General features: G+C 50.6%; 9 protein-coding genes across 9 annotated transcripts, besides 1 other annotated feature; 5 read left to right on the top strand and 4 right to left on the bottom strand.

Moving 5' to 3' along the window:
- Nucleotides 1-26,157: part of a sequence feature (contig 1.95 4546..103820(-1)) that runs on past both edges of the window.
- Nucleotides 2,464-4,162, top strand: ANIA_10692 (uncharacterized protein; the record flags this gene model as incomplete). The annotated part of the gene is made up of 6 exons (XM_050612301.1): nucleotides 2,464-2,615; nucleotides 2,675-2,700; nucleotides 2,763-2,906; nucleotides 3,028-3,565; nucleotides 3,621-3,863; nucleotides 3,919-4,162. The coding sequence occupies 6 exons, from the start codon at nucleotides 2,464-2,466 to the stop codon at nucleotides 4,160-4,162; spliced, it is 1,347 nt and encodes a 448-aa protein (XP_050468241.1).
- Nucleotides 4,639-6,962, top strand: ANIA_10699 (IQ calmodulin-binding motif protein; the record flags this gene model as incomplete). Its single annotated transcript, XM_658066.2, has 7 exons — nucleotides 4,639-4,989; nucleotides 5,053-5,358; nucleotides 5,412-5,919; nucleotides 5,967-6,098; nucleotides 6,146-6,538; nucleotides 6,603-6,866; nucleotides 6,901-6,962. 7 exons carry the CDS (start codon nucleotides 4,639-4,641, stop codon nucleotides 6,960-6,962), a joined length of 2,016 nt encoding a protein of 671 aa, XP_663158.2.
- Nucleotides 7,994-9,694, top strand: ANIA_05553 (protein CYP5080D1; the record flags this gene model as incomplete). Its single annotated transcript, XM_658065.2, has 3 exons — nucleotides 7,994-8,645; nucleotides 8,719-9,315; nucleotides 9,377-9,694. The coding sequence occupies exons 1-3, from the start codon at nucleotides 8,082-8,084 to the stop codon at nucleotides 9,692-9,694; spliced, it is 1,479 nt and encodes a 492-aa protein (XP_663157.2). The 5' UTR covers nucleotides 7,994-8,081.
- ANIA_10698 (uncharacterized protein) lies at nucleotides 11,382-12,612 on the bottom strand (the record flags this gene model as incomplete). Its single annotated transcript, XM_658064.2, has 2 exons — nucleotides 11,382-12,430; nucleotides 12,534-12,612. 2 exons carry the CDS (start codon nucleotides 12,610-12,612, stop codon nucleotides 11,382-11,384), a joined length of 1,128 nt encoding a protein of 375 aa, XP_663156.2.
- ANIA_10691 (putative dynamin GTPase) lies at nucleotides 12,629-14,891 on the bottom strand (the record flags this gene model as incomplete). The annotated part of the gene is made up of 2 exons (XM_050612302.1): nucleotides 12,629-12,931; nucleotides 12,987-14,891. 2 exons carry the CDS (start codon nucleotides 14,889-14,891, stop codon nucleotides 12,629-12,631), a joined length of 2,208 nt encoding a protein of 735 aa, XP_050468242.1.
- Nucleotides 17,123-19,080, top strand: ANIA_05551 (uncharacterized protein; the record flags this gene model as incomplete). Its single annotated transcript, XM_658063.1, has 5 exons — nucleotides 17,123-17,225; nucleotides 17,388-17,626; nucleotides 17,677-17,781; nucleotides 17,855-18,219; nucleotides 18,390-19,080. The coding sequence occupies 5 exons, from the start codon at nucleotides 17,123-17,125 to the stop codon at nucleotides 19,078-19,080; spliced, it is 1,503 nt and encodes a 500-aa protein (XP_663155.1).
- Nucleotides 19,458-20,988, bottom strand: ANIA_05550 (uncharacterized protein; the record flags this gene model as incomplete). Its single annotated transcript, XM_658062.1, has 2 exons — nucleotides 19,458-20,240; nucleotides 20,323-20,988. The coding sequence occupies 2 exons, from the start codon at nucleotides 20,986-20,988 to the stop codon at nucleotides 19,458-19,460; spliced, it is 1,449 nt and encodes a 482-aa protein (XP_663154.1).
- On the bottom strand, nucleotides 22,627-24,605 carry ANIA_05549 (putative MFS phospholipid transporter (Git1); the record flags this gene model as incomplete). Its single annotated transcript, XM_658061.2, has 4 exons — nucleotides 24,081-24,605; nucleotides 23,434-24,032; nucleotides 23,059-23,388; nucleotides 22,627-23,008 (listed from the first exon to the last, which is right to left on the bottom strand). Exons 1-4 carry the CDS (start codon nucleotides 24,234-24,236, stop codon nucleotides 22,627-22,629), a joined length of 1,467 nt encoding a protein of 488 aa, XP_663153.1. The 5' UTR covers nucleotides 24,237-24,605.
- On the top strand, nucleotides 25,187-26,038 carry ANIA_10690 (SDR family NAD(P)-dependent oxidoreductase; the record flags this gene model as incomplete). Its single annotated transcript, XM_050612303.1, has 3 exons — nucleotides 25,187-25,242; nucleotides 25,289-25,719; nucleotides 25,767-26,038. The coding sequence occupies 3 exons, from the start codon at nucleotides 25,187-25,189 to the stop codon at nucleotides 26,036-26,038; spliced, it is 759 nt and encodes a 252-aa protein (XP_050468243.1).

Consider the following 26,157-nt stretch of genomic DNA (forward strand, 5'->3'; position numbering starts at 1 on the left):
CGACACCGATTGCATGCTGGCAAGGCGTTGATAGGATGAAGCCAATGCCTTGGATTTCAGAGGCCTCCCCAGAGACAGCAGCGTAATTTACATGGTTAGGAGATAAAGATATGGTACTGTTGAGTAGGAGAAAAGGGGCGGATGTCGGCAGCGGATAGAGCCATTGGAACCCCCCCGGGTCGGAGGGCACGTCCCATCCCTTATCCAGCCGACGGCTTTGCGGTGCGACATCCTTCCGATGGCAACAGCACGCTATCTGTGCTGATTCCGGAATGGTGGCAGAAATTGTGTACTCCGTGGGGGTATTTCGACAAAGGTAAACTCATCTGCTACGGAGGACAACCGAACTTATGGTGAAAACAAGCTAGGATACCAATACTCAATCTCAGAGAATGATACAACCGATAATGCATTGATCCTCCACAGTGATTCTCTATGCCAGATATCGTGGTCGTGAACTCTGTTGAAACTACTCATGGCCGAATCTAGCCAGCCGTTCGGAGACTCTCCTCCATTTGTTCCTGTGGACTCTTGAGGTTTACTTGCGGGATCTATTGTCCTTCTGCCATGACAAGAAGTCACTGCCCTTCAAAAGCCAGCGAAGAACTTCCTTCTCGTAATGATTTATCAGATCCTGGTATTCAGGCTCCGCGGCAAGGTTGTGCATCTCATGCGGATCGGCAGCGCGGTTGTACAGCTCTACGGGCTCGTACAGCCGATAGATGTACGCATATCGTTCGTCCCTTAGAGAGATCGCTTTGCCAATCAGGGTAGTGACCTCGTGTTGAAGGCCTGCCTTGATATCGTACGGATATTGTGCCTTTTCGAGCAACAGATCCTCGGACTTCAAGAAGCAACCCTCCGAGAATGCGTATTTTTTATGCTTTGCTGACTCGTTGAGAAGCACTGGAACCCATGATTTGCCGTTATGAGGAAAATGTTCACCGATACCTGAGGGTTCGAGCATTGTGGGTATCAAGTCTACCATCTCGGCCATAGTGTTGATTGTCTTGCCCTCGGGAAGACCAGCACCTCCTATGATAAGAGGTTCACGCACGAGTGTCTCTGACAGCCCGGAGGGCCATTTCTCAATAGACTGTGGTCTCCCAAGTACTCGCCATGGTCGGTGAAGAAACATGGCGACAGTGTCCTTCCATAGCCCCAGGTCGTCTATCTTCGATAGGACACGGCGAATTGGTCATCTAGGCGAGTGATCATTCCGTAGTATGTGGCCTTAACCTCCCTCCACATTCTTCAGTGGCACGGCTCGTTCCATACCTCTCCCTGATTGTCTTCATATAACAAGCCTCATATCCCATCTTTTTCTCCGGTTACGAGACGACATTGGTAATTTGCGAGCGGTCATACGGCTGCTCTACCTGAAACGGACAATGAGGAAGGAGGAGTGGCATGAAAGGAACCCATGGCTTGTCCCTCGGAGGAAATTCGAGCCACTTCAATGCCGACAGCACAACTGCATCATATAGTCCAGGGCCTCGCTGGCGTTCCTAAGACCTTTATAGAACAATCGCCCCAAGATATCATCCTTATTGATGTCCTTGTTGCTGGCCCCAGCAAACTTGGGCATAAACTCGGGCGTTTCCAGAAAACCATATTCTGTCACACTCAGCTCTGTGACTGTCGGGGCGGACGTATCGCCTCGAGGTGCCAGGCAGGCTACATGATAGCCATTCTCTCTCGTGCTGCGAAAAAAATCTTGGGCTCCCACGGTTATGAGGTTTTCGAGACTGCGATGACTGCTCACATACAGGTAGCAACCGGTGAACATACTACATCTTGACTGAGAGCAAACCGAAGCCTGAGCGAAGCAGTTAGTAATAAGAGTGGCACGCCAGCGAAACGCGTCTATGTTCGGTGTCTTGATTCCAGCTGTGCCGTTTGTTGTACATCCCAGTGCGTCGTATCTCAGTTAATCCTGCATAAATATGACATAGTTGGGCCAGACCCCCCATTGTTGGACGGGACCTTCAACGGGAGAGGTTTGGGAGGGAAAGAAAATGACGCCATTTGGAGAATAAATTGTGAATGAAGTCCAGGTTCTGGCGGGAAGTATTCTCAGGATATCTCGTCCTTCCAAGGGCATTTATGTGACTGATGCCGCTCCAACAGGGAATATCCGGTCTATGGTCTATATACCGAGCCGCTCTGTGTAGCAGAAAGCCCCGACCTGCATCGGATCTCGCTGTAAGCTTTAAAGAGCGTCAACTTTAGCTTCCCCAGGTTTTGGCCCAGTTCTTACTGTACTATTATTTCTGACGCTTCCAATGGAGGGGAATGAGCTCATGCTACTTGAGTTCGGCAACTTGTACTTAAGGACTTCATGGCCACCACGTGCACCTCTTGAACCGCTTCCGTTTTGTTCGACTTTTCTTTCAACAAAACCCTGGTTGATCCTTAGTTTAGAGTCGAGTACCCTCTGGCGTCCTAAATCATATATCCGTCATGGACTGGTTGTTTGACAAAGCCCGTTACTTCAATCGAACACTTTCCTTGTCAATCTTTGTCATTGCCCTATCGACGTTCAACTATGGCTTCGATAACCAAGCCTTTGCGACTGCCCAAGCAATGGATACATTTACTAAACATTTTGGCGAGTAAGATGAGAGCACGAGGGAGTACGCACTCAACTCTGTTGGTTGTCCCTCTTCAACAGTCTAAACTACTTAGGGTTTGCTACAGGTACGTTGCAGGAACCTTGCTGCAGATAGTGCATCGACTTTCTGACACACTCTTTCATCTAGGTGTTATCCTGGGTAGTCTCATATTAGCGCGACTTGGACGGCGTTGGTGGATGTTCACTATGAGTGTCATAGACACTCATAACCGCCACTATCACCGACAACCCTGCTCAAATTATGGCTGCCCAGGTTCTCAACTACGTTTACGTAGGTATAGGACTTTCTGTGATCCCCGTGTCCCAAGCGGAGATTAGCATAGATACTGCATGACTTCGCAACCGATCCGCCAAAACAAGGACGAACAGTTCCAGCCGAAGTACGGGTCTAGTTGTCGGGACGCACCAGCTTAGTCTCACATTGGAAGGCGTGGTCATCAATGCTGTCTGCTATGGTACCAGTGGGCTTCCTGATAACCGCGCATGGCGCATCCCTCTCGGCCTATTCTACGTAGTCCCTACCATCATCGTGGCCTCAATATTCTTCCTTCCCGAGTCTCCCAGGTGGCTGATTCGGCAGAATAGAGTGGAGGAAGCGAAGGCGAGCCTGCAGAGGCTTTGCGAGGGGGCTTTCAAAGCGGACCAAGTCGACAAGGAATTTAGAGAGCTGGAGTTTGCCCTGGAAAATGAGGTTGAGCAGGGCAATTTCGCTGAACTGTTTCGGGAAAAGAACCTCAAGCGCACCTTCATCGTGGTGGCCGTCAACTTCTTCGAGCAAGCTACTGGACAGGCCTTTACGTCGCAGTATGGCGGGGTCTATGTTCGGTCGCTGAAGGTATTCAATCCCATGTTATATACTCTCATGAGCAGCTGCATCTCGTCCTTCGTCATGATATGTATTTTATGCATAGCAGACAAGGTCGGGAGACGGTATGTTGTCGACTCCTGGCACTTTGTATCTGCTCGACTTGCTGATTCGGCCCAGGAAGCTACTCATGCTCTCATCCGTCATCATGCTTTCTGGCATCATCACTATGGCCGGCCTCGGTGTTAATGAGCCGGTCACCACACAACGGATGAAAGGCGTCATCTCCTTGATGGTTGTTTTTGGCGTCGGCTTCGCCGGCGGTTGGGGTTGGTTGACCTATGTCGTAGTGACCGAAGTAAACTCGCTGCGACTGAGAGATCATACCTTTCACCTTGGATTTGCCATCAACGTCTGTTTCAAGTACGTGAGCTTACCGATATTTTTTTTCCATTCGCTGGCACTCATCGCTCTACAGTTTCGCCGTCAACTTCTCCGTCCCATATCTTGTTTTCGAAGACGAAGTAGGCCTAGAAAGCAAAGTGGGCTTCATCTTCGGTGCCGTCGCTTTCTTGTCGCTTGTCTTCACTTATTTCTGCGTACCCGAATGTAAGGGCAAGACGCTAGAGCAGGTCGACCGGCTCTTTAACAATGGTTTCAGGCTGCGCGATTTCGGCAAGACTGATGGGTCTAGAATGCTGGATCAAGGAGCCGTGGGATGAAAGCTAATGACATCGAAACTTGTTCGTCCAAGGCTCCTGTTTCTCCATCGTAGCCACATGGAACAGGGCTGAACTGATGGGCCGTGGATTGCGGCTCGAACAAAAATGGCAAGCTACGTCACGCCTTGATATAGGTCTGATTTTCTGCTAAAAGGGTAGGATACTACGAAATAGCTGTTGTTATCTTCGCATTATGCCAATGCGGTACTTCAAAATGGTACTTCGGTATGTTACAGCAGCACTACTCTACGCTGCTAATCAGCACCGCTTCACTGAAATCTGCGCTGATATACAGCCTTAGTTACATTTCTTTCGATGGAACTCAAAAGCATACTACACAACAGACACAGAGTTCACCAATGAGTTAACGATATTCTGGTGCCTAGCCCCGGTGATGTCATCGTCATGTTTACGGAGAGGGAACGGGACGAGGTACGCTATACACTATCTCAATCTAACCATCATCACACTAAACAATGCCATTCATAAATCTCTGTCAAGTAGCAGTCTGCGTCTTCTCGGTCTTCTCTCTATTCTTATTAAACCGCTCTTTCAGGCTCAGTAACCAAGGCAAGCAGCAGCCCCCGAGAATGATTACACAGTCTGTGTACAGCATGTGCCGAAGCGACCGAACTGTCAGCTCGGAAGTCTCCAACAATCCAACAAAAGCGCCGTACAAGGTCTTCAAGGATCTGTACGAGCTTAAAGACGTCGAAAAGAGCCCAGAGTTAGCCGGGCACGAGAAGCAGGTGGATAGTGATGAACTGCACAAGGCCAAAGAGTGCGGGCACTGGGGAGGCGCTGAACCCAGTAGATTGTTTCTTCGGGTATGACCCAACTACCCAGTGCGCGCTGTCAGAAATAGCTGTACGTGTGCTTACCGTGTGTAGATCTATCACGATGCACTTGCTGCGCTGGGCAGGAATCCGCTTGGAGGGGTGGTCTCTCCGCCGCTCATGGGGAGCAATGGCGTCGTTCCGCTGACGATTGTTGCCCCGCTGCCGGATATCTGCCGACACATGGCGAACTGCATTGCTCGCGCGCGGAAGGAGGTGTTTCTCGCTACGAACTATTGGATCTTCTCCGATGCGTCGACGCTAATCACCAATGCCTTGAAGGAGTTATCGAGGCGCGCCGGAGAGCGCGGTGAGAAGGTTGTTGTGAAGATTCTGTATGACCGGGGGGATCCTAAGCAGGTACGCTGGGGAATGCTGAACCATGTTCGGTACAGATGGCTGATGCTATATAGGTCTGGGAGAACCATCTCACTGTCGACGAGAAAAAGTATGCTGCTGGCAAGGTCAATCTGCCGGCGACAGATGAGATCCCCCACCTAGATATGCAAGTGATCAACTACCATCGGCCCATTTTTGGAACTTTTCACGCCAAGTTTATGATCGTAGACAGACGGGTTGCGTTGCTGCAGAGCAATAATATCCAGGATAATGACAATCTCGAGATGATGGTTCGTGTTGAAGGGGCGGTTGTGGATTCCTTATATGATACGGCGCTGATATCTTGGGGGAAAGCGTTGGAGCCGCCGTTGCCTATGCTTTACTCGCCAGCAGCGGATGCTCCATTACCAAGCGCTCAGGTGTCCATCAATGGCCATTCTGAGGAAAATGGCTCTCTGCGACAGCATACGACTGAAGACGAGAATTACGATGCGGACATCACCGCCGAAACAAGGAGAGTAAACGGATTGCTAACGCCGAAGAAAGGAGAGACACGGACGCAGCCGGTCACTCGTCTACTCAGTACGTCGTCATCTAAGCATAATGCTCTCTAGCTAACTTATATCCAGACCACACCCGTCAGAAGTCGACAACGGGTGATGCGTCCGACGAAGATCAAGAAGACCAGATGGAGCCCTACATCCTCACCCCACAACACGAACCATTCTCAATGGCGCTGTTAAACAGAGAACCATACGGATGTAAGACTTATACCGGCCACCAGTGTTTGGCGTACTAACTAGTACAGTCCCGGACCATACGAGTACAGTTGTGCCACAGAACGCAGCATGGCTGGCCGCAATCAACCACGCTGAACGCTCAATATTCATTCAAACACCCAACATGAATGCCGAACCACTGCTAGAACCTCTTCTGAACGCCGTCCGCCGCGGCGTAATCGTCACGTGTTACCTCTGCTTAGGCTACAACGACGCGGGCCAACTCCTCCCCTTCCAAAATGGAACCAACGAGATGATCTCCAACCGATTATACACGTCCCTTGAGACAGACGAAGAGAGATTCCGGCTGCGGATCTTCAACTACGTCGCCAAAGATCAGACGCGCCCTATCCACAATAAGTTCAAGAAACGAAGCTGCCACATCAAGCTGATGATCATTGATGAGGCGGTCGCTATACAAGGTGGCATAGCCCTAACTCTTCCCCAACCCCTGACTTGGTCTGACAAAACAACGCTACTGGCTAGGAAACGGTAACCTTGACACCCAGTCCTACTACCACAGCCAAGAAGTCAATCTGCTTCTCGACTCGGCGCTCGTCTGCCGGACCTGGCTTGATGCGCTTAGCCGGAACCAGAATACAGCGAAATACGGTCTAGTCAGTCCTGATGATGGCTGCTGGCACGACCCGGCGACTGGTGAGATACCCGAGGGGTCGATCGGGCTAGATCCGGGGAGGTTTGCTTGGGCCAAGGGGGCAGTGGGGGTTGTGCATCGGGTTAGGGGGACAGGTGGGTTTTGATTATGTATATAACTGTGGTATAGCCGTCCCTTCTGACTCTGTGTACATACAATGCTTTGTGTATGAGATGTCGCTGAACCTATAGAGTCCATTACTGGACTAGGTACACAAATAACTATTACCACGAGGTTTATTTTGTCAAACTCCACCTCAAACTGAATAAGAATATAATAAACTGTAAGTGACGTGGAAATTGAATTACAATTTTATATCCTTTATGTATGTATATATAAGCAGGGGTGGTCTTGCTGAGACGGGTGTGCAATGGGTGGCAAAGGCAGGTGCTCTTCTGATCTTCTATCAAGTGATTCCCATATGATCGACCGTAGAACGTTCCATCTGATCAATATAGTGACATATCTGGTCAAAGTTGGACTGCCATCCAAAGCCAAGGAAGGCTGTTTTGGCTGCAAGCTGTAAGGGTCCCCTTGTGCCCTAAGGAACCTTGCCCGTCCTGCTAATCCATCAGCCGTCCTCAGCCAATGACAAATTTATTTTTAAGTCTTTATGAATTCTTACACTTGTTTACATATATATACACTCAGGAACCTGATCAGTCAATGCTTGCTTAACGTATATTCGTTCGCCGATTCCATTTCGACTTAGTTGATGCTGCTCTTGACGGGTATTGCCTCTAGCAGAGGATCGCTACAAACGCATTGTCCTTAGGAGGAGTCTCCAAGTTTAGGCTATAACCTACGACCTCCCAATCAGCTGCGTTATTGAGATTGGAAGTTGAGAGCAACATTGCCACTGACTAAGTGCTGTGCTGCATGAGGGTGGGGATACTCTCCAAATATAGAATATACTGAGACAATCATGATTAAGGCGACCAGAGGTGCTCGGCATATACTCCGTAGAGTATACAGAGTAGTATCTCCACGTTGGCCTGGTAGGACCGAGCGCAAGGACTCTAGAGCTTATCCACTATGACGCTTACAGTGGGGGGCGATAATCGATCCCAGAGGGCGACTCCCGATTGGCAAATATCAGACGACCCATGGAAGAAATGGATGCTGTAGATGGGCTGCCTAAGTCAGCGTGACACAACCAGTCTACAAATATCTGGTTAGATATCTGCACCAGGGCCTCTTGGGTATTCATACGATTTGTTGGAGTATATTGAACACTCCCGCTTGACAATCCAGTAGATACTGGCCCACCTACCCAGCCCTATTGTCCCATCGTTGCCCATACCAAGACCATGCTATCTTCACTTCTTTCTCTTCCAGCAATCCTTTCCTTTTTTCTCGCACTCTGTATTATCCAGCTCGTCCGTTCCCTGGCTAAATCTCCATATGGCTCCATTCCCGGCCCGGCCCTTGCCCGTTTCACCAATGCATGGTATCTATGGCAGATGCGACGAGGCGACTTCCACCGCACCAATATCAAGCTCCACCAGCAGAACGGGCCTGTCGTTCGTATTGCCCCCGAGTATTTCAGCATCTCCGACCCGTCCGCCGTCAAGCCTGTCTACGGCCATGGCACCAAGTTCATTAAGTCAGAGTGGTACAAGGCGTGGAATGTCACGCCCGATCCCGACCAGACGAATCTATTTTCTGAACAAGTGTCTCAGCGACACGCAGAGAACCGCAGGAAAGTCGCGTCCATGTACTCCATGAGCTCGCTGGTTGCGTACGAACCGTATGTGGACAACTGCATTGCTGTGTTCAAGCAGCGGCTCAATGAGATCTCTGTGCAGGGCAAGACCGTCGACATGGCGCACTGGCTGCAATGCTATGCATTCGATGTTATTGGCGAGATCACCGTCCGTGCTCCCAATTCCGTTCCCCTAACCATCTAAATACATAATCTAGAGCCATCCCTAATTGGCAAGATAGTTCGGCAGCCGGTTTGGCTTCCTGGATGCTGGAAACGATGTTGGCGGCGTCATGAAGTCCATCGAAGACGGGCTGGCGGCTTCCTCATATCTCGGCTTGTATCCGTGGATCTACCCCTTCTACCTCCGCGTCCTCGGATATCTACGGCAAGGGCTCAGCTACATGAACGAATTCAGCCTGCTTCATATCCAGGAAACAAGAGCGGCGATGAAGGGCTCCCACAAGGACCTCCCGTCGTATATGGCCGTGAAACTTGTTCAAGCGCAGACTGAAAACCCACACAGAATATCTGACTGGGATATCTTAGCCACTGTCGGTGCGAATGTCGGAGCCGGGAGCGATACCACGGCGATCAGCTTGAGCTCGACTCTGTACCATCTATATCGGAACCCTGGCTGTCTGGCGAAACTGCGCGAGGAAATCGAGTCTGCCGGCATTGGTACAGTGATCCCAGCATTCAAGAGCACGCAGGAGATGCTATATCTCCAGGCTGTGCTTAAGGAAGCCCTCCGCGTCCATCCGGGGACGGGATTTCCATTGTTCAGAGTCGTTCCTAAGGGCGGCCAGGTCCTCGCTGGCCAATTCTTTCCTGGAGGAGTAAGTACCGCGGGAATTTCTAACCATATTTCCACCCCCACTGACCACTTTCGAAAACTAGGTGAACGTAGGAATCAACAGCTGGGTCCTACACTACGACACTAATATATACGGCGCAGACGCATCTATTTTCAGACCCGAGCGATGGCTCGAAGCAGATGAAGAGCAGCTGAAAACCATGGAGCAGAATTACATGCCGTTTGGGATAGGGTCGAGGACTTGCCTGGGGAAGAATATCTCTCTTTTGGAGATGGGGAAGCTGATCCCCGTTTTGGTTAGGGACTATGATTTTGACATACAGGGCGAGGGAGACTTGGAAGCGAGGAACCGTTGGTTTGTCAAGCCGGTTGATTTCTGGATCAAAGTGACGAAGAAATAAAAACGTTAAGTGATTGATATAGGTATTGCATGCCACTGCATCAGTCTGGGCTGGGAGAGTACAACCTCATCTTCAAGCTGGTCACACAGCTTACGGTGTATAAAAAGCGGACCCTGCAAATATGAAGCCGGATTTATACTTTAAACAGCTTAATCTAATGTTCTGACAGAGCAACTAGCTCCCAATACTAGGATTGCACGGAGTAAGTATCCTGTAGCTCCCAGCTATATTGGACTCATCCTGAGGATCACTCAGACAAGAAAAAAAGGCTAAGTAGGTAACTTAATAGTGCAAAAGCTACGAGCGCCTCTTTCCAACCTAATCTGGACGTTGTGGCTTGTGAGTAGAGAGAGTTAGGTAATCTATTAGCCCCTAACATCTACTTACCCCATCCTCTCTATTTTGAAGTGTTGGCGCTGGGATTGACACGTGTTTATGACTGTTTCATTCAAGATACTCCAACCTAAGATCAATCGGCATAACTGAAAAACTGGTCTGCAGCTAGCCCTAAGACATCAGAAAGGCCTCCTGTTCTCTCCTCTGCTTTGCCATTTCCTGGAAAGCTTTAGTCTTCTAAAATGCGGTTCTGTTCCTTCCCTGTTATTTGATCTGAGGTATATATATATATATATGTATTCATTTTTTACGGTGTCCGTGGGTAAGCGACTTTATCTGTGTTCTGAATACGCGGCGTAGATAGAACGACATTACATCAGTCACATGTGCATAGCCAACGAAGGAGCGGATGCTAATAATGATAGAGGTATTGCTGAATGGATTATTCCTTATTATTGCTGTGTATACCGAAGAGAAAGCTCCCAGCTGTGAAGTCTGTGTGTGGCAAAGCCGCTGGAGGCCGCGCAGCATCGTATACTTTTATATAAATCCGGACTCTGCTGAACAATGCCCAATGCAAGATCCACTGGCAAGTACAAAACTAAGCAGAAATTATAGCTGTATGACTTGCAAGGAAGTTATAATGTGTCAAGGTGCCGATTCAGGACCATAATTAGAAAGGATAAAGAGTAGATATACAGGCAGCTATGGATTCAGGTATCCCTGGTCCTTAGACGAGTCAGACATAGCTCAGGTCAGAATTCATTCTGCTCTGATTTCCGTCTTTTCGCAGGCTTGACATGCAGAAGTATGAGCCAGTCAGGGTGGTCACGGGCCTAAAAGACTTCATTTGAATAGATATTAGCAGTCAGAATTATTACCTAGGATTCAACGCGCGATGCAGAAGCCAACGTGTAGCGATACTCGCATTTCCAGAAGGATTAGCGAAATACAGCTAGTCAGTCAACAAATATTGCATGTTGGTATACAGATGTTTGTTACTTCTTATTAATGCTGCTGAGTTATCGGGCTGTGATTTTGCCATAGCGGATATAATCGCTAAGGCGAAGCTCCTATAAATCACCATGCTTAGTATTTATATAGAGTCCGAAGGGTCATTAGGGATAAATCAAGGGATACCCACCTCGGGCGAATACCTTCTAAATGAGGAGGTGCAACAAATGTGTTGGTAAATCTCTATGTGATCCGAGGCAGCGTTTTTTTGTCCGAATTTCGTCCTACAAGTAAGATACGGCCGTCAGTATTAATCTACATCTGATACAGGGTCAAATCGATCTTGGTCAAACTTCATATAAACAAATTGCTTTATTCAACATAAGAATGCACTGTACTACCATTTCTGGTTCTTGGTAGTTGGGAATGTGGTAGGATCAACCCGATCTTTAGCCTGTGAGACGGAAGAAAAGAACGGGTTGTCGACAGAGCCTGCAAGAGAATCGCTCATATTCTTTGTTGGTGTGCCGAATAGAGGCCCAGACGAACCAAAGCCAGAGTTGCTAGTGTTCTTTTCAGAAGTGCCGAATGGAGAGCCGGACCTTTCAAAGATAGAACCGCTAGTACCATCTGTAGGGGCTTTGAAGAGAGAGCGAGACGACCCAAAGCTAGAACCATTGGTGTTCTTTGCAAATATACTAGACCCAGAGTCAGAATGGCCAGTATCCTTTGTAGATGCGTCCACCCTAGAACCAAACAGCCCAGAGCCAGAACCGCTAGCACTCTTTGCAGGGCCACCGGACACGGCGCCAAACAGTCCAGAGCCAGAAGGGCCATTATCCTTTGTAGATGCGTCCACCCTAGAACCAAACAGCCCAGAGCCAGAACCGCTAACACTCTTTGCAGGGCCACCGGACATGGCGCCGAACAGTCCAGAGCCGGAAGGGCCCGTATCATTTGTAGATGCGTCCACCCTAGAACCAAACAGCCCAGAGCCAGAACCGCTAACACTCTTTGCAGGGCCACCGGACACGGCGCCAAACAGTCCAGAGCCAGAAGGGCCCGTATCCCTTGTAGATGCGTCCACCGAAGGGCTGAACAGTCCAGAACCAGAACCGCTAGTACTTTTTGCAGGGGCACTAATTTCCGGGCCAGACGACCCAAAGACAGCACCAATTCTCCCCTTTGCAGATGAATCAAAGGTAGTTGACGTGCTGCGAGTCGAAGGTGCCGCATTCGTACTATCTGCCGATACACCAATGGCCGGCGAAGAAGCACGAGGAGATGGAGACTGGGTTGTAACTTTGGCGGGTGCAGTCAAACCGGAGGAGTTTGTTTGACTCGCACGAACATCCCAACTGGGATTTGTGGCCGAACAAGCATCTGCAGCTGGCTTTGAGATAGTGCTTGAGGGAGCTGGAGTGGCGCTGGATGTACTCTTTGAGACTGATGGCTGGGTATTAGCAACTGGAGCGTTACTGGGACTTGAAGCGTTCTCCGCTTACGGCGCAGTTAGCTAGAATTCCCAGAGTGAGGGATGCATACTTACACTGAACAGGGGCTTCGGCCACTCTAGGAGTGCTCTTGGCGCTTGCTGACGTGGATGTAGCGCCCTTTGTTCCTACCATATTATTGTCAGTTCACTCACTGAGGAGTTGTATCAGGCCCCGGAAAACCGAAAGGGAGCACACCGAATATGGATAGGCCGTCTATTGGCATAGGCTTGAAGAGGTTAAGGGTGCGCAAACCAGCTTGCAACTTCTCCAGCTCTTGGCTCAAACGCTTGCGTTCCTCGGTGACATAGGATGGTTCTGCGGCAAGACTCTGGATTTGGGAAACTTCCATATCATTGACGACCTGACTAGTGAATATGCGCTGGAGAGGGTAAAGGAGGCAGTTTTCTATGCCGAGTATTGCAACGTTGTCGACAAATGTCAAGATGGCAGTCTGGCAGCATTTAGCAGAGGAGATTACCATGAGAAATTAAAGAAATGTGTCTCACGTCATAATATGCCTGCATCTGGTCGATAATCTCAGCAGCTGCAAATCCATCACGGGACATCTCCAGGTCAGTGATAGCCTGCTCCAAGGTCTTGATTGAGTAAGCGATTGTTCCATCCTCTGTGTCAGACTGTTTGCCGGGTCGAAGAAGATCCAGTTTCAGCGACCTGAGTAAACGTTGGCTTCTCGCCTTCTGCATTTGAGCTAGGAAACTCGTGCCTACAGGCAACGGATGGCCGCGCTTTCTATGCGCGGTAAGCTCGTCGAGCTTGTCAAAGAGAGCCTGTTTCATCCTCTCCAATTCCGGCTCAATGACGGATGCGGCGAGCAAGGAGGATGTATGCTCATCGGCCAGGTACTGGAGGACAAGAAAGACAAAGTATCTCACGGAGTCGCAAGCTCTGAGCAGATGGGCTTTAGCCAGCTCCTCCCATGGATGGGACTGATCACGGAACAAGCTCCCTACAAGGAGCTGGTTGGCACTCCCAGGAAGCTCAATGCCACGGTTTTCACGTGCTTGTTTACTGACCTCAGCCTCGAGTGCGCCGCGGTCGATGTACTCTGCTGCCCAGCCGTCTATGTACGGGTTCTCTGACCCCGGCATGGAAGCCGTCGTAGAGGCCGAGCCTGAGGTCGATTCGTCGACGATTGTGCGTCGACAGCCTCGAATCGACATCGCTTCAGCAAAGAGTTCATTTAGTTGTCGAAGTACTGCTCGGAGGCGTCGAATATCGCTTGTCCCTTTTGCATCTCCCAACCCACCAAAGAAGGGATCTGCATACATGCCGTTCAGCGCTTGCGCGGCGATCCGTTCGAAGCTGCTACTAATCTGAAGAAGAAAGCCCCGTTGCTGTTGAATGGTGGACCGCGGAGACCCGAGCTTTGCAAGTCTCTGTTCTCGGTCAGAAATCTTCTGCTGGATATCCCCGATCAATCCGGGGAGGTTGTGACGAATGTGCTCCAGCAGAACGCTACTAAGCCGACGCCGCAGGGTGTCTACTCCAAGAACCTCGCGCGGCAGAGACGTCCAGCGTCCCTGGCTGAAAAACTCCTTCTCCTGCTCATCGCGGGCGTTGTCCGATACGTCCCGGGTTTCGAAGGACCGATTGCGCAGTGCGTGCCATCCCAGATGTAGGCGGACCTTCTCGTTCTTCATGAATTGAAGGTATGTGTCTTCCTCCTCAGAATTCGCCTCAAGAATGTCTGGTTGAGTGATGATTCCCAGCGTACGCTTGCCCCCCGGGTCGAATCTCGCGGCGATATTCAACACCTCCTGTAGATGATAGTCGGTCTTTGCACTGATGACGGCAAGAATGATGCTCCTGGAATTCTGCATATATTTCTCTGTCAGGCTGCGGACGATCCCTATACCCGCCAGCCCCTGCTCTCGACTGGTTGAATAATACAGGCCTGGTAGGTCAACCAGGGTCAGCTCTGGTTTATCTGGTCCCGAGATCTCGACCTTTAGGATATCGTCGCTAAAGCCCAGCCCGCCGGACTCTGAAACGCCCATGCACTCCTTCGCCTTCTCAATCAGGGCAGGCAGATCGTTCTTGGTCGAAAACTGCTCGTGCCTAAAGCTTTGAAGTCTCTTCCTCTCTTCTTCGTTAATGCGTGAGGGACCAGGCTCGATAGAGATCTTGATCCTCGACACTGGATTCCGCCGCAAGATCACCTCAGTAGCGAACCGTGTGCATACATTGCTTTTTGCGGGAAACCGCACACGCGAGATGGCTTCAAGCACAGAGCTTTTCCCACTAGATTGATTGCCACAAACGATAAGTTGCGGCAACTCTACGAGGCTGCCAACGCCAATGTTGCGTAGATCATCAATCTTGTCCAGTAGCTTGGACTGCTGCTGTTGTAACTGGTGCAGAGCCTGGTCTTCAGTCGTTTGCGATGCCATGGCTTGGGATCAGGGTAGATGAGCCTTGACGCTGAAAGAAAGGGTGATCAATAAGGAAAGATAAGACGAGAAAAAAAAAAGAAGCATTTATAAGATGATGGAATAGGCTCAAGGCTAACTCTTCAGCTTCTTTTATAATTTGATTTGAGCTGTCATAAGGCCCCTATCTCATCTTACGGCTCCGCTAGTTGGAACATGCGGCGCAGTCACCTAGCATTAGCTTGGGGGCAATCAGAACTCCAGCTGCTGACAGCCAATAATGTTACTACAAAGCACCCCATCTTATAACATCCCCTGCAAAGGATTGTTTCAGTAGTCTAGTAGTTTAGCAATCGTAAGCGGTGCAGCTGTAGCGCATGATATTTGATGAAGATTGGCGCCTAGAATCTCCAGACTGGTCCCAATTGCGATGTCAATCATTCAAGAGCCAATAATATCACTAATTTGGAACTAATTTGGCAACCAGTGATTATTATAGAACTATCTGGATTAGATATTTGCAGCTCATCTGAATAACTGGGCGCTTCGAGCAGCCAGGTAATTGGCGGCGTAGGGCTGGTCACTAGTGAGGGCGAATGTCTTGAGCTGGCCAGCCACAGCTGCTCACTCACCCACCTTACAAGCTCCTTGCTCACCCAGGTCGGCACGACTCCAGTTGTTGCTCACCCACTAGAACGAGATGGGCAATGGCCCTTGGCCCATTACTTTAAGCGCGGTAGGCTCTAAGACGGGGAAGCTGGAGACAGATATTTTGTGATTTCTACTCTATATTACCAGCCATATCGATGACACTATGACTCACCAGGGTACGAGGACCTATGCTGATGTTAGCTGATGGCTGGGACCGGTTAGCTCAGACCCCAATGACCCGAGACCCTACTTACCAGATCCAGGGGAGGCGTTTCCTTTTCCTAACCAGTCGAGGAACAGACGGCATGTTCCAGGGGATATTTATAGGTCAGAACAGACCAGGCACGACAACGGTATGCTGACGATACGTTCCTCATACCCAGGAATAGTTCTCATAGTTTCACCAGCGGGAATGCCCGACATTTGATTCGCGACGGCTCGTCGAGCTTCCTTCCCATAAGGAGTTTGCTGTACGCCGCGTCTCAATATGTAAGCCATTCCTCGTCTGAGATTAGGGAACACCGTCCCGTAGGCTGACCCCCTCCCAACCCTAGAACTGCCCTTCCACCCTGCAATCTATTCAATCCCATCCAGTAAGCCAATTTCTGTGCACAGAGCACAAAGCCGAGCCCTGGTCAAGCCGAGCTCTTCCAAGATATGCCAACTATTAACAATAAAGTTACACGAGAATATAATTCAAGGGCGAAACTGACAGCGTGCTCGGGTTGGCTATGGACATCGGCCCACCGCTCTAGTAAAGACTGGAAAGTGTAGAGTCCAGGGCCAATCGGCTGTCTGGGGTTTGGACATTGATTATATCAATATAGATCTATATCCTGTTCATTCTAAATGTGCCAGTCTGGTCGGTCAGGTATTTTCTCGCCCCTTAGTGTTTAGCTTTGCTTAGCTTCTAGGGCTATTAGAAGAGGACACCTATCCCCTCGAGATTGTAGTCGGCTCGGTCTGGTTAACGCACTCATAGACACGGAATCCACCCGCCATAGACGTGGACGGAGACGTGGACGACGTACCGCTTTACACTATACAGAAGCCCTAACGCCCAGTAGTCCCCGTCCGGTGGCTAACGCCCAGTAACTGATACGAAACTGGGAACTAGACATTCTACAAGGTGTGGCAGAAGCGGCCTCCCTCATTGATCCTTTCCTGCATCTCTCCCGATATTGTCTCTTCGGCAGAGGTCCCTTGATATAGTACTGATGCCAGTGTAGGTGCACTGACCAGTCCTGCAGATCTACAGCAACCCTAAGTCCCGGGACCCTCGGGCCAAGCCCGCACACGGTCTCGGCGCAGTCTTCGCATCTTTAAAGAGCAGCGTTACTGGGGCCAAGGCGCGGACCGGAACCGCCCATGCATACCACAGGAACTTAAATGAATGGTCTAACACGCGGGGACGGGACCCTTGTCCAGACTCCAGACCCGCGATATCTGGGGTTTGCGGGGTACGTCGAGGCCCACTCAGTGAGGTTTGAAGATGCCTCGTTGGGAGATAAAAAGCAAGCACAGCCTCCCGCAAGGCTGTTCTGCCCCACCAGCAGTATTGCCCTGCTTTGCCCTACCTTGGCCCTATACCACCGTCAAACATGGGCTTCAGTCTCCATGCCAACAACAGCAATGATCCTCCTGAGGTGCGAAATTGGCGGATCCACCTTATCACGACGATCGTGAGCATGGGCGCGATTGCCAGTAAGCACTAACAAGCCTTGTTCTTCCTCTCTCATTGATTCTGATTCGTTTTTATTCTATTTTCTTATATTTCTTTTATTTTGTTCTTTTTTACCTTATTTTAATTTCATGATATATCCCAGTTAACCTGTTGACGATGGCTAATGATGGGTAATGATGTAGTGGGCTACGATACCAGCGTCATCGGCGGGACTATGGCCCTGGACTCCTTCCGCCGTCACTTTGGCCTCATCCATGCGTCCGACATTGAGACGGATACGTTGGAGGGAAACATCGTATCCACCTTTCAGGCGGGCTGTTTCTTCGGCTCGCTGCTTACCTTTCCGCTCGGGGAGCGGTTTGGGCGGCGGAATGCGATTGTCATGGCCGTCTGTGTCTTTTGCATTGGCGGCAGTCTGATGGTGAGAGATACCTGTGCTAGCCAGGCTGACCGATCACTGACACGTACAAGACCGCCGCGTCTGGGCATCTGGGGCTGATCTATGCTGGCCGTGCCATCGCAGGGTTTGGCATTGGCTCGGTGTCTCTCCAGGTCCCAGTATACATTGCCGAGATGGTACGCCTCCATATGTTATGGAGTCCCCCTCACGGTAAAAGAGAGAAAAGAAAAGGAAATCTAACGAGTGTAGTCACCCGCATCTATCCGCGGCCGGCTCGTTGGGATCTTCGAGATTTGCTCCCAGGGGGGCGGCATGCTCGGTTTCTGGATCAACTATGCCATCAATCGCACCATCTCCTCGTCACGCATGGCGCAGTGGCAGATTCCCCTTGGCCTCCAGCTGCTCCCTGGCGGCCTGCTGTTAGCAGGCATCTTCTGGTGCCCCGAAACGCCGCGATGGTACGCAAAGAAAGACCGCTGGGGCGATGCCGAAAAGAGTCTTGTCTGGGCGCGGAGATTACCTGCCAACCACCCGTTCATCCAGGGCGAACTGCAACAGATCCGTGAGCAGTTTCTGTACGACGTTGTTCCTGAGGGGAGAAAATACGACCCGTGGTATTACGTGCAGCGGTTGTGGCAGCGAGGGACCAGGAACAGGATCGGAATCGGGCTGTTGCTGATGGCCTGTCAGAACTTGACCGGGGTCAACATCATCACTTAGTATGTTATCTTCTTCTTCTTCATCGTTTATGCTTCTTTTCCCCCACCCTGCTGGGAATTTCAAGGAGATGGCTCATTGAAGAGTACAGCTACTCCCCCCGCATTTTCGAGACCCTGGGCATCAACAGCACCGACACAAAACTGTTTGCAACCGGATTCTACGGTGTCGCCAAAACTCTGGGCATGGTGATCTTCAGCGTATGGCTTGTAGAGAGAGTCGGCCGCCGTAGTGGTCTCATATACGGGGCGTTCATTGGCAGTTTGCCTATGTGGTATATCGGCGGGTACGTCTTCGAGCGAGACCCTGCCGGCACCTCAGCGCGCGGCGACACCGTGCAAGATGCGTGGGGATACATCGCCATGGTCTGTGTCTACCTGTACGGGCTGATATACTGCGCGACATGGCAGGGAATTACATGGGTGATCTGCTCGGAAATCTTCCCCATCGATATCCGGATGCTCTGCGTGGCCATCACAACGGCAGACCAATGGCTCTGGTCGTTTATAATCTCCCGCACGACGCCGTATATGATCACGAGTCTGGGTTACGGCACCTATTTCTTCTTTGCGTCGCTCATGATTGCCATGGGGGTCTGGGCTTGGTTCTTTGTCCCGGAGACCAAGGGGAAGACGCTCGAGGAGATGGATAGGTTGTTCGGGGCGCCGAGTAGCGTCAATGGAATGACCGAAAAGGATGACAGCGAGAAAATTGGTAGTGGGAAGGCAGGAGAGGTTGTCCATGCGGAGAGTGTATAATGCAGACGCAAAAATGGGAGCGCTACGTGGGTAGAGCCGGGGGAGAAGGGGGCGGCCGGGGGCCGGAACGGCTTGTGTTTATGGCTTTGTATATAGTTATGTTCTTGTATTTGATTAGGGTTATTCGAGGCTCGATCGCTCAATTGGCTACTTTTAACTGTTACATAGCCAGTCTGCTAGAGGAGTACATGCTCGTCTACTGGATAGCCAATCCTCGTTCGTTATCAGATCTTCGTATTGGCCCTCAAATAAGGAGGGCCTCTCAAGCTGGCTCTTTTATATCGTCAGAATATACTCCGCTATGCTCCCAAGGTTAACTGGAAACCTGATAGTTTTGGTATCCAGCATATAACCCAAGCTTATATACAGTAATCAAGTCATAGACCAGAAACTGCAGCTTTAAACACGTTCTCTGGATCAAGCCTCCTCTTCAAATCTTTCAGGAAGGGCAGATGTCCTCCGAAAATCCTCTCTTGATCCCTTTCCATCTCTTCCCTCGATATGAAAGAGATGTACGACGTCGGCAGGATATTCTCTCTCTTCGTCCTCTTCAGTGCAACCTGGAGCTCTTCTCCCCATTTCAAGACCTTCTCGACATTCTCCTCATGCACAGCAGTTGCGCAGGCCGCGACGACAAAATGTGGCTCTCGTGCACTAAATACAGAGCTGGTGTTCGGATTCGCAGAAGGCGAAACAGCGCGTAGCTCATGAATTTCAAGTAGGACGCCCTCATCCCGCGGCATCCTCTCGGCAGAGGTGAAATGCGCAATCACGCCCGCCACTTCGTCGGTAATTTCCCTAAAGGATACCGAGTACATTCTACCCTGCACAGAAGGAGCGACGAGTTTTGAGACTGCTTCAATAAAGGGTTTGGGTTTGATTTTTTGAACTGTGTTTGCTGCCAGTGTTGCAGCCGCAGAGGGGATCAGAGTGGCTATCTTCTCAATCCATTCCTTTCCTTCGGATAGATTGGGCGAGGTCCAGTTTACCAGCAGGATGAAGATTGGTGCCGGCGTTTGAGGGCTGGAGAGGATGCAGGAGAAAATGTTTAGTGCTGACGGAATGGACTCGGTGAGCGCTAGGGCTTTGTAGGCTTTGTTGAAAGTGCGGATCGTAGTGGCAAGGTCTTGCGAGTTGAAGATGAGTGTGCCGGCGAGAATCTAGTAAACAATACTTAGCACCATACACCACTTGATGGCCACCCCGGGTGGCAAGCTGGTGGTTCTCAAATGCAGGACATACCGAGTCCAGCTCATACACTCGAACCACAGCCTCAACAACAACCCCGAATGCACCTCCAGCTCCTTTAATAGCCTTCAGCAATTTCCCGTCCGCGTCAACGACACGTCCAGTGGCATCCACAACTTTTGCAGCGACGATCTGATCAATGCCCACCCCAAACCCAGAGCTATATGGCCCGTACCCGCCATGCATAGCCCAGCCTAGATAGCCAACACCTGAGACGGTGCCGACGGGAGTGACGAGGCCGTGCGGTTCCAGAGCAGAAAGCAGGTCGCCGATGAGGACCCCGCCGCCGATTCTTGCTGTTGCTGTCTTTCCACCAACAGCCTCACTGCCGCTCTTGTCGATGACGACTTGGTTGAGTAGTCGTAGATCCAGCACTACGCCGCCATCCTCTACACTCCGGCCGTGCAAATCATGTCCACCGACGCGAACGGTAAAGGGAATCTTGTTCGACGCTAGGAAGGAGACTGTGGCACTGACAGCTTCGATGGTGGATGGGCGGACTATGGCAAGTGGGCTCGCGTGGGGATTTACGAAGATGGGGCGGAGAGTATCGAAGGATTCGCTTTCGATGGTGGTCGTTAGGAGGATGATATCATCATGTTGGGAGGAGAAACGGGCCAGTTTGGAGGTGAGGCCTGCTGTTGAGGAGTCTGTAGCCATGACTCAGAATCAGATGAGATAATAATGTGGCTGGATGTTGTAAAGTTATATTCTGGGATTTATGGTGGTATATTAATTCTCAATAAATGCCTAGGTAGCCGTGCATGGCGTTCAGTGTCCTTTTATACCTGGCAAACAGGAGGCTAACATTCAGCCGCAAGCACGATAACCTATTTCAGCGGGAATTGCGGATAAAGGGTGATCTGATTCGCCATAAGAGGTTCAGCGGATCTAGGTAAGGCCTCCAGCTGGAGCGAGATTTAGGGTTGTGTTTGCGGGAGCGTATATGTATTCGTATGCGTATGCGTATGTGTATACAAAACAACATACTCCATTTTTGTGATATTGGTCTGCGAGCAACTCCTGTTTCAGCGGTAAAGCAATGGGGAAACAATACCCAGACGCAGCTGAGCACAGCCGGTACAAATATGTCCGGCAGGAGGCTCCTTAGTAGGCAGGGCTGAGCCCCAGATCACTTGGATCAGCCAAATCGGTATCCAACGTGACCCATCTACATCCAGAAGATGAGATTATAAGCCAGATAATATATGTCTGGTAGCTTCTACTGGAGCTCCAGCCTAATATAAGAATCAGTGCGATGCGCCAGCTGCAGTAAGCTCGGCGTCCAGAAATTACCCATTTAGGGCTTCTTTTCGATAGGGCTTTGGGCTTCACCCATGGGTGCCCAATATGCAGTTCAAGACTAGACTAAGCGCAAATGAACATGACTGACAGTCGCATAATCCTTCCAATATAAACATGGCCTCGGATGCTGCTGGCCTAGGAAACAACACATAATTCTGGAACCTGCGGGAGATGCTATTTAGCCTCCAGTAAGACCTTTATCTAATCTTATGGGCCATTGCCTGGTCTGTGTGCTGATATATATCATTTATCAAACATATAATGCAGGGCCCCCCGCGGACATGTACTGTAGTGATTATGGTTGGAATGTTGTAGCTTGATGGGGAGCGATGCAAGGCAATACCGGAGCATGTCACAGCCTGGAATTCTACGTTTAGTAGATATTTTAGACGATTACAACGGTATCTCCGCTGATTGATCCTCTGATATCTGCACGTAACCATGATTATGACTGGAGAGGCCTATTGAGGGAGGTTAGGGTTAGGGTGGAGTCTGAAGGTTGCAATTTATCGGGTTTGGCAATGGACACAGCTGTTTCCATTTCCTCTATGCAGTGTGCGTGATTTACCCCTTAGCAATAGAGACCTATCGACGAGAACCTCTGCTGGCGAAGACAAGGGTAAAACTGCAGATTGAAGCTGCGCTTGCTAAGCTCCGCTCTGTATACGCTGGACGCCTGGACGGGTGGAAGCAGGATCAAGACATCAGAGATGTTCTTGTTTCTTTATTTATGGACCGTCTTAGTTGGCATGTACTCGTAATGCGCATCAGGGAACTGGAAGTGGCGGGCATAGGTTGCTTGTCACTCCTGACGGTCAGCATATTGCGTGCCCGGTAGGCCCGACTGACCTGTTTCTGGATAACATCAAGCCTTCTAGGCTTAACCGTCGCGAGTGATACAATTGCGAGAACATGAAGAAAGTCAAAACAGATTCAGTATATAATCTCGCTCGCTCATCTGTACTGTGTAAACTACATATTTTATATCTTCCACTACGCTTCCTCAGTCGGCTGCGGGGTCTGAGTCTGCCCCATAGTAGACGTATCATACCCATGTTCCTGTAGGTACTTCCGGAATTTACGGTCCTCATCGGTGATGGTGTCCTGGCCAATATGTGGGAGACAGAAAATCGCAAGGGCAGCGCTAAAGATACACAGGGAGCTAGACACAAAGAAGGGGTCCTGGCCTCGTCTGATCGCGTTGGGGGCGTTGTCTTGGATGATTGGGAAGATGTATGTGCCGACAAAGGCGCCGACTTTACCGAAGGCAGCAGCGATACCGTAGTACTGACCGCGTATGGAGGTAGCACTTGTTTTGGCGGCACAAAGGCCGATGTTGTCGCCGGGGCCGAATTCACCAAGGGCAAGGAAGATTCTACGAGGTGTTAGCGTGGGCAGTCCTGTGCGCTTCGGGGACCGACGTACCCATAGACAACTACGAAGGCGGCAACGTTCTTGGGCGTATTGAGGTATTCGTAGCAACCAGACATGATGAAGCCAATGACGCCTTGAAGCCCGACGCCGATTGCAAGGGTCTTGCGGGGACCCAGCCAGTCACTCGCAAAAGCACCGGCGACCGAGCCGGGGATATAGAACAGGTTGATCACCGTATTCCAGCCGAAGCTCTTCCACAGCGGATATTCATCGCCGAGGATGATGGCGAGCCACGCGGAGGAGTAGGTGCTGAAGGAGTATGCGGAGAAGTCATACACGAACCAGATGAGAGAAACGACAGCCAGGCGCTTCCAATAGAATCTGCCTGCGATTAGCGCCATGACACATAGAGTGGGATAGACTCACTTGATGATCAGCCAGACAGGAAACTTGTGCATGCGCTCACGGTTAAATTCCTCGGGCTCGTTCAGTTTGAGTCGGAGATAGAGCAAGCTCAATGGAGGGATGATGCCGAGACCCAAGGCCATACGCCAGGCCGCACGCAGGTGGTTCTCGGTGAAAATCAAGACCAGGATCATGGGCGTCAGAGCCGAAGTAACGAAACCGAAATCGATTTGCAGATTGGTGAACATGATGAACCAGCGGTTCCGGTGGCCCTTTTTCAGTTCGCCGCTGCTCTCGGCTGCGGCAACCGACCCGGCGGGATACTCTCCTCCAATACCAATACCCAAGAAGAAGCGATAGGCGGCAAGGGCAGCGAAAAGACCGTAAGTGCTTCCATTGTAACCGTACGCGGCGGTGCACAGGATCGCGAACAAGATGAGGACCAGCGTAGAAACCAAGAGAGAGCCTTTCCTGGACCAGTGGTCGCTCAGAACACCGAAAAAGAGCATCCCAACAACAGTACCGGCGAACGCGATGGACGAGACGTTCTTGCTCGCAGAGGATTTAGTATACGCTTCGGCGTAGATCATGCTAAGCATCGTATTGACGGACCCGATTACCTGCCACGGTTAGTTGGACCGCAAGCGCAGAGCCCTAGGTCTTCGTACCCCGTTGAGATAGCCATCAGAAAAAAGACCAGCGCCGCAAGCAATGGTCGGCCAGCTGCGCTCCCAGCGACTTTTGTTGAGATTCTCGAGGGGTGCGACTTCTGGAGACGAGGTAGGGTCCTCGCCAACGGCGATCTTTTCCTCGTCTTTGACCATAGCGATGAACAGCCGAGTAAGAATACCGCGGGAAATCGCAACCCACAGAAGGGGAAAAAGGGAAAGATAGGTTGAGAAAAGAAAAAGAAAAAAGAGGGGAAGCTGGATCAGAAAAGCAAAAGAAGATCGGGGCAGGCGACTGCTGGATCAGGGAAGGTCGAGCAACTAGGTAGGATCAAATTGGGCTGCTGGGGCCTGTCAATCCTGCGGAATCTGATGGAATTTTCAGGCCCAGCGTCGCTGTAAAGAGAGAGCAAGGTATCTCTGCCATTTCATCCAGGATTTGGTCCATTTTGTCATTCCACTCCTCTCACTTGAGACTGTCAGTATCGAGGATCGAGATGGCTGAGTGACAGGAGAAAACCTCCGAGTCGCACGTGCGCCTGTAGTGGTAGAAGGGAGTTGCAGTAGAGAGAGTAGTAGTGTTACATGCGGCCAAGCAGAAGAGAAGCTTATCGAAGCTTGTCTGTCCAATCAGCAGCTGACGGTCTTGGCCGGAGCACGTGCCTCCCCCATCAAAACGGACTTCGCCGATGGATCTCCAACACTCCAACTCGCCAATGGCATCATCAACGAGCGATCGGATGTTTACTCCGTGAGCAGCATGTTCTTTATTCTGAATTGGGAAAAGGAGAGCTGCTAGATTACAGTCCAGCAAGTAAGAGCTCAAATTGTCATGCCCACCCGTGCAAAAGCCGCTTTTTCCCCGCACTCCAGTCGCTGCCGCTGCAGCTCCACTGAGAGGAGCTCCTCCATTGAGGAGCTGAACTGCATCTACAACAGCCGCCGTACAAACAAGAGCGTGGCCTGAAGTTTTTTTTTTTTTTTTTTTTTTTTTTTTTTTTTTTTTTTTTTTTTCCCCCTTTCCCCATCTATATTAAAATGCCGACCGTATCGAGCAATGGACGAGAAGGAGCAGTGGCTCGAGATTGAATCTTCAACACTGCGCTATGTCACCGAACGACATTCGGGGTCGATTGGCTCTCATTACGGGCGCATCGGGAGGGTAAGGCCGGTACTGGACTAAACACTGAGAGTACTAACAGTGCTAGTATCGGTGCAGCGTGCGCTCACCAGCTCGCCCAGCACGGGGTCCATCTCGCCCTCACCTATTCCACCAACTCCAGAGCTGTCAACGAACTGGTGGCCGACCTAAACTCGCGATATGCTGATAACAAACTTCGCATTTCCACCCATCAGGTTGATGTTGGGTCTCCTGATCAGATCGAGGCCATGCTCCAGCAAGTCGATGCTCGGCATGGCCAGCGACCAGATATCTTGATTTCAAATGCCGGGTACGGGAAAAGGATAACCAACGTATGGGATATCAGCCTCGAGGAGTTCGAGTACATGTTAAACATCAATCTTCGGGCTTCGTTCGTCCTGGTCAAAGGAGTGGTGGAACATATGAAGGCGCAGCGATGGGGCCGTATTGTTTTCATGTCTTCGATCGCTGCCTCTGGAGGCGGGATCAATGGATGCCGTGCGTTTTTCTGACTCGGTCATACTTGCACTTACTTATCAGCTTAGATTACGCTGCGTCTAAAGGCGGACTGACTGGCATGATGAAGAACCTCTCTACGCGTTTGGCTGAGTACAATATCAGCGTCAACGACGTCGCGCCCGCTATGATAGGCGATACTGGCATGGTTCCATCGGCCACGGCTATTCCGGGAATTGCATCGAATATCCCGCTGGGTCGATTGGGAACACCGGAGGAAACGGCAAATGTGGTGACGATGCTGGTGAACACGGGATATATGACGGGGCAGAGTCTGTTGCTAGCTGGGGGATTGAAGTAGAAACAACTTGGATGAGCTGTAGATTACCTGACCAATAGATCGGCTGGCTGTCATTCGTGAGATCATCCGGCTTCTCCCACCTCCCGCTCACTTACCCCAACTCGGACTCCAAGTCGATT

Source organism: Aspergillus nidulans, chromosome V (genome assembly GCF_000011425.1).
Source record: "Aspergillus nidulans FGSC A4 chromosome V".
Classification (NCBI taxonomy): domain Eukaryota; kingdom Fungi; phylum Ascomycota; class Eurotiomycetes; order Eurotiales; family Aspergillaceae; genus Aspergillus; species Aspergillus nidulans.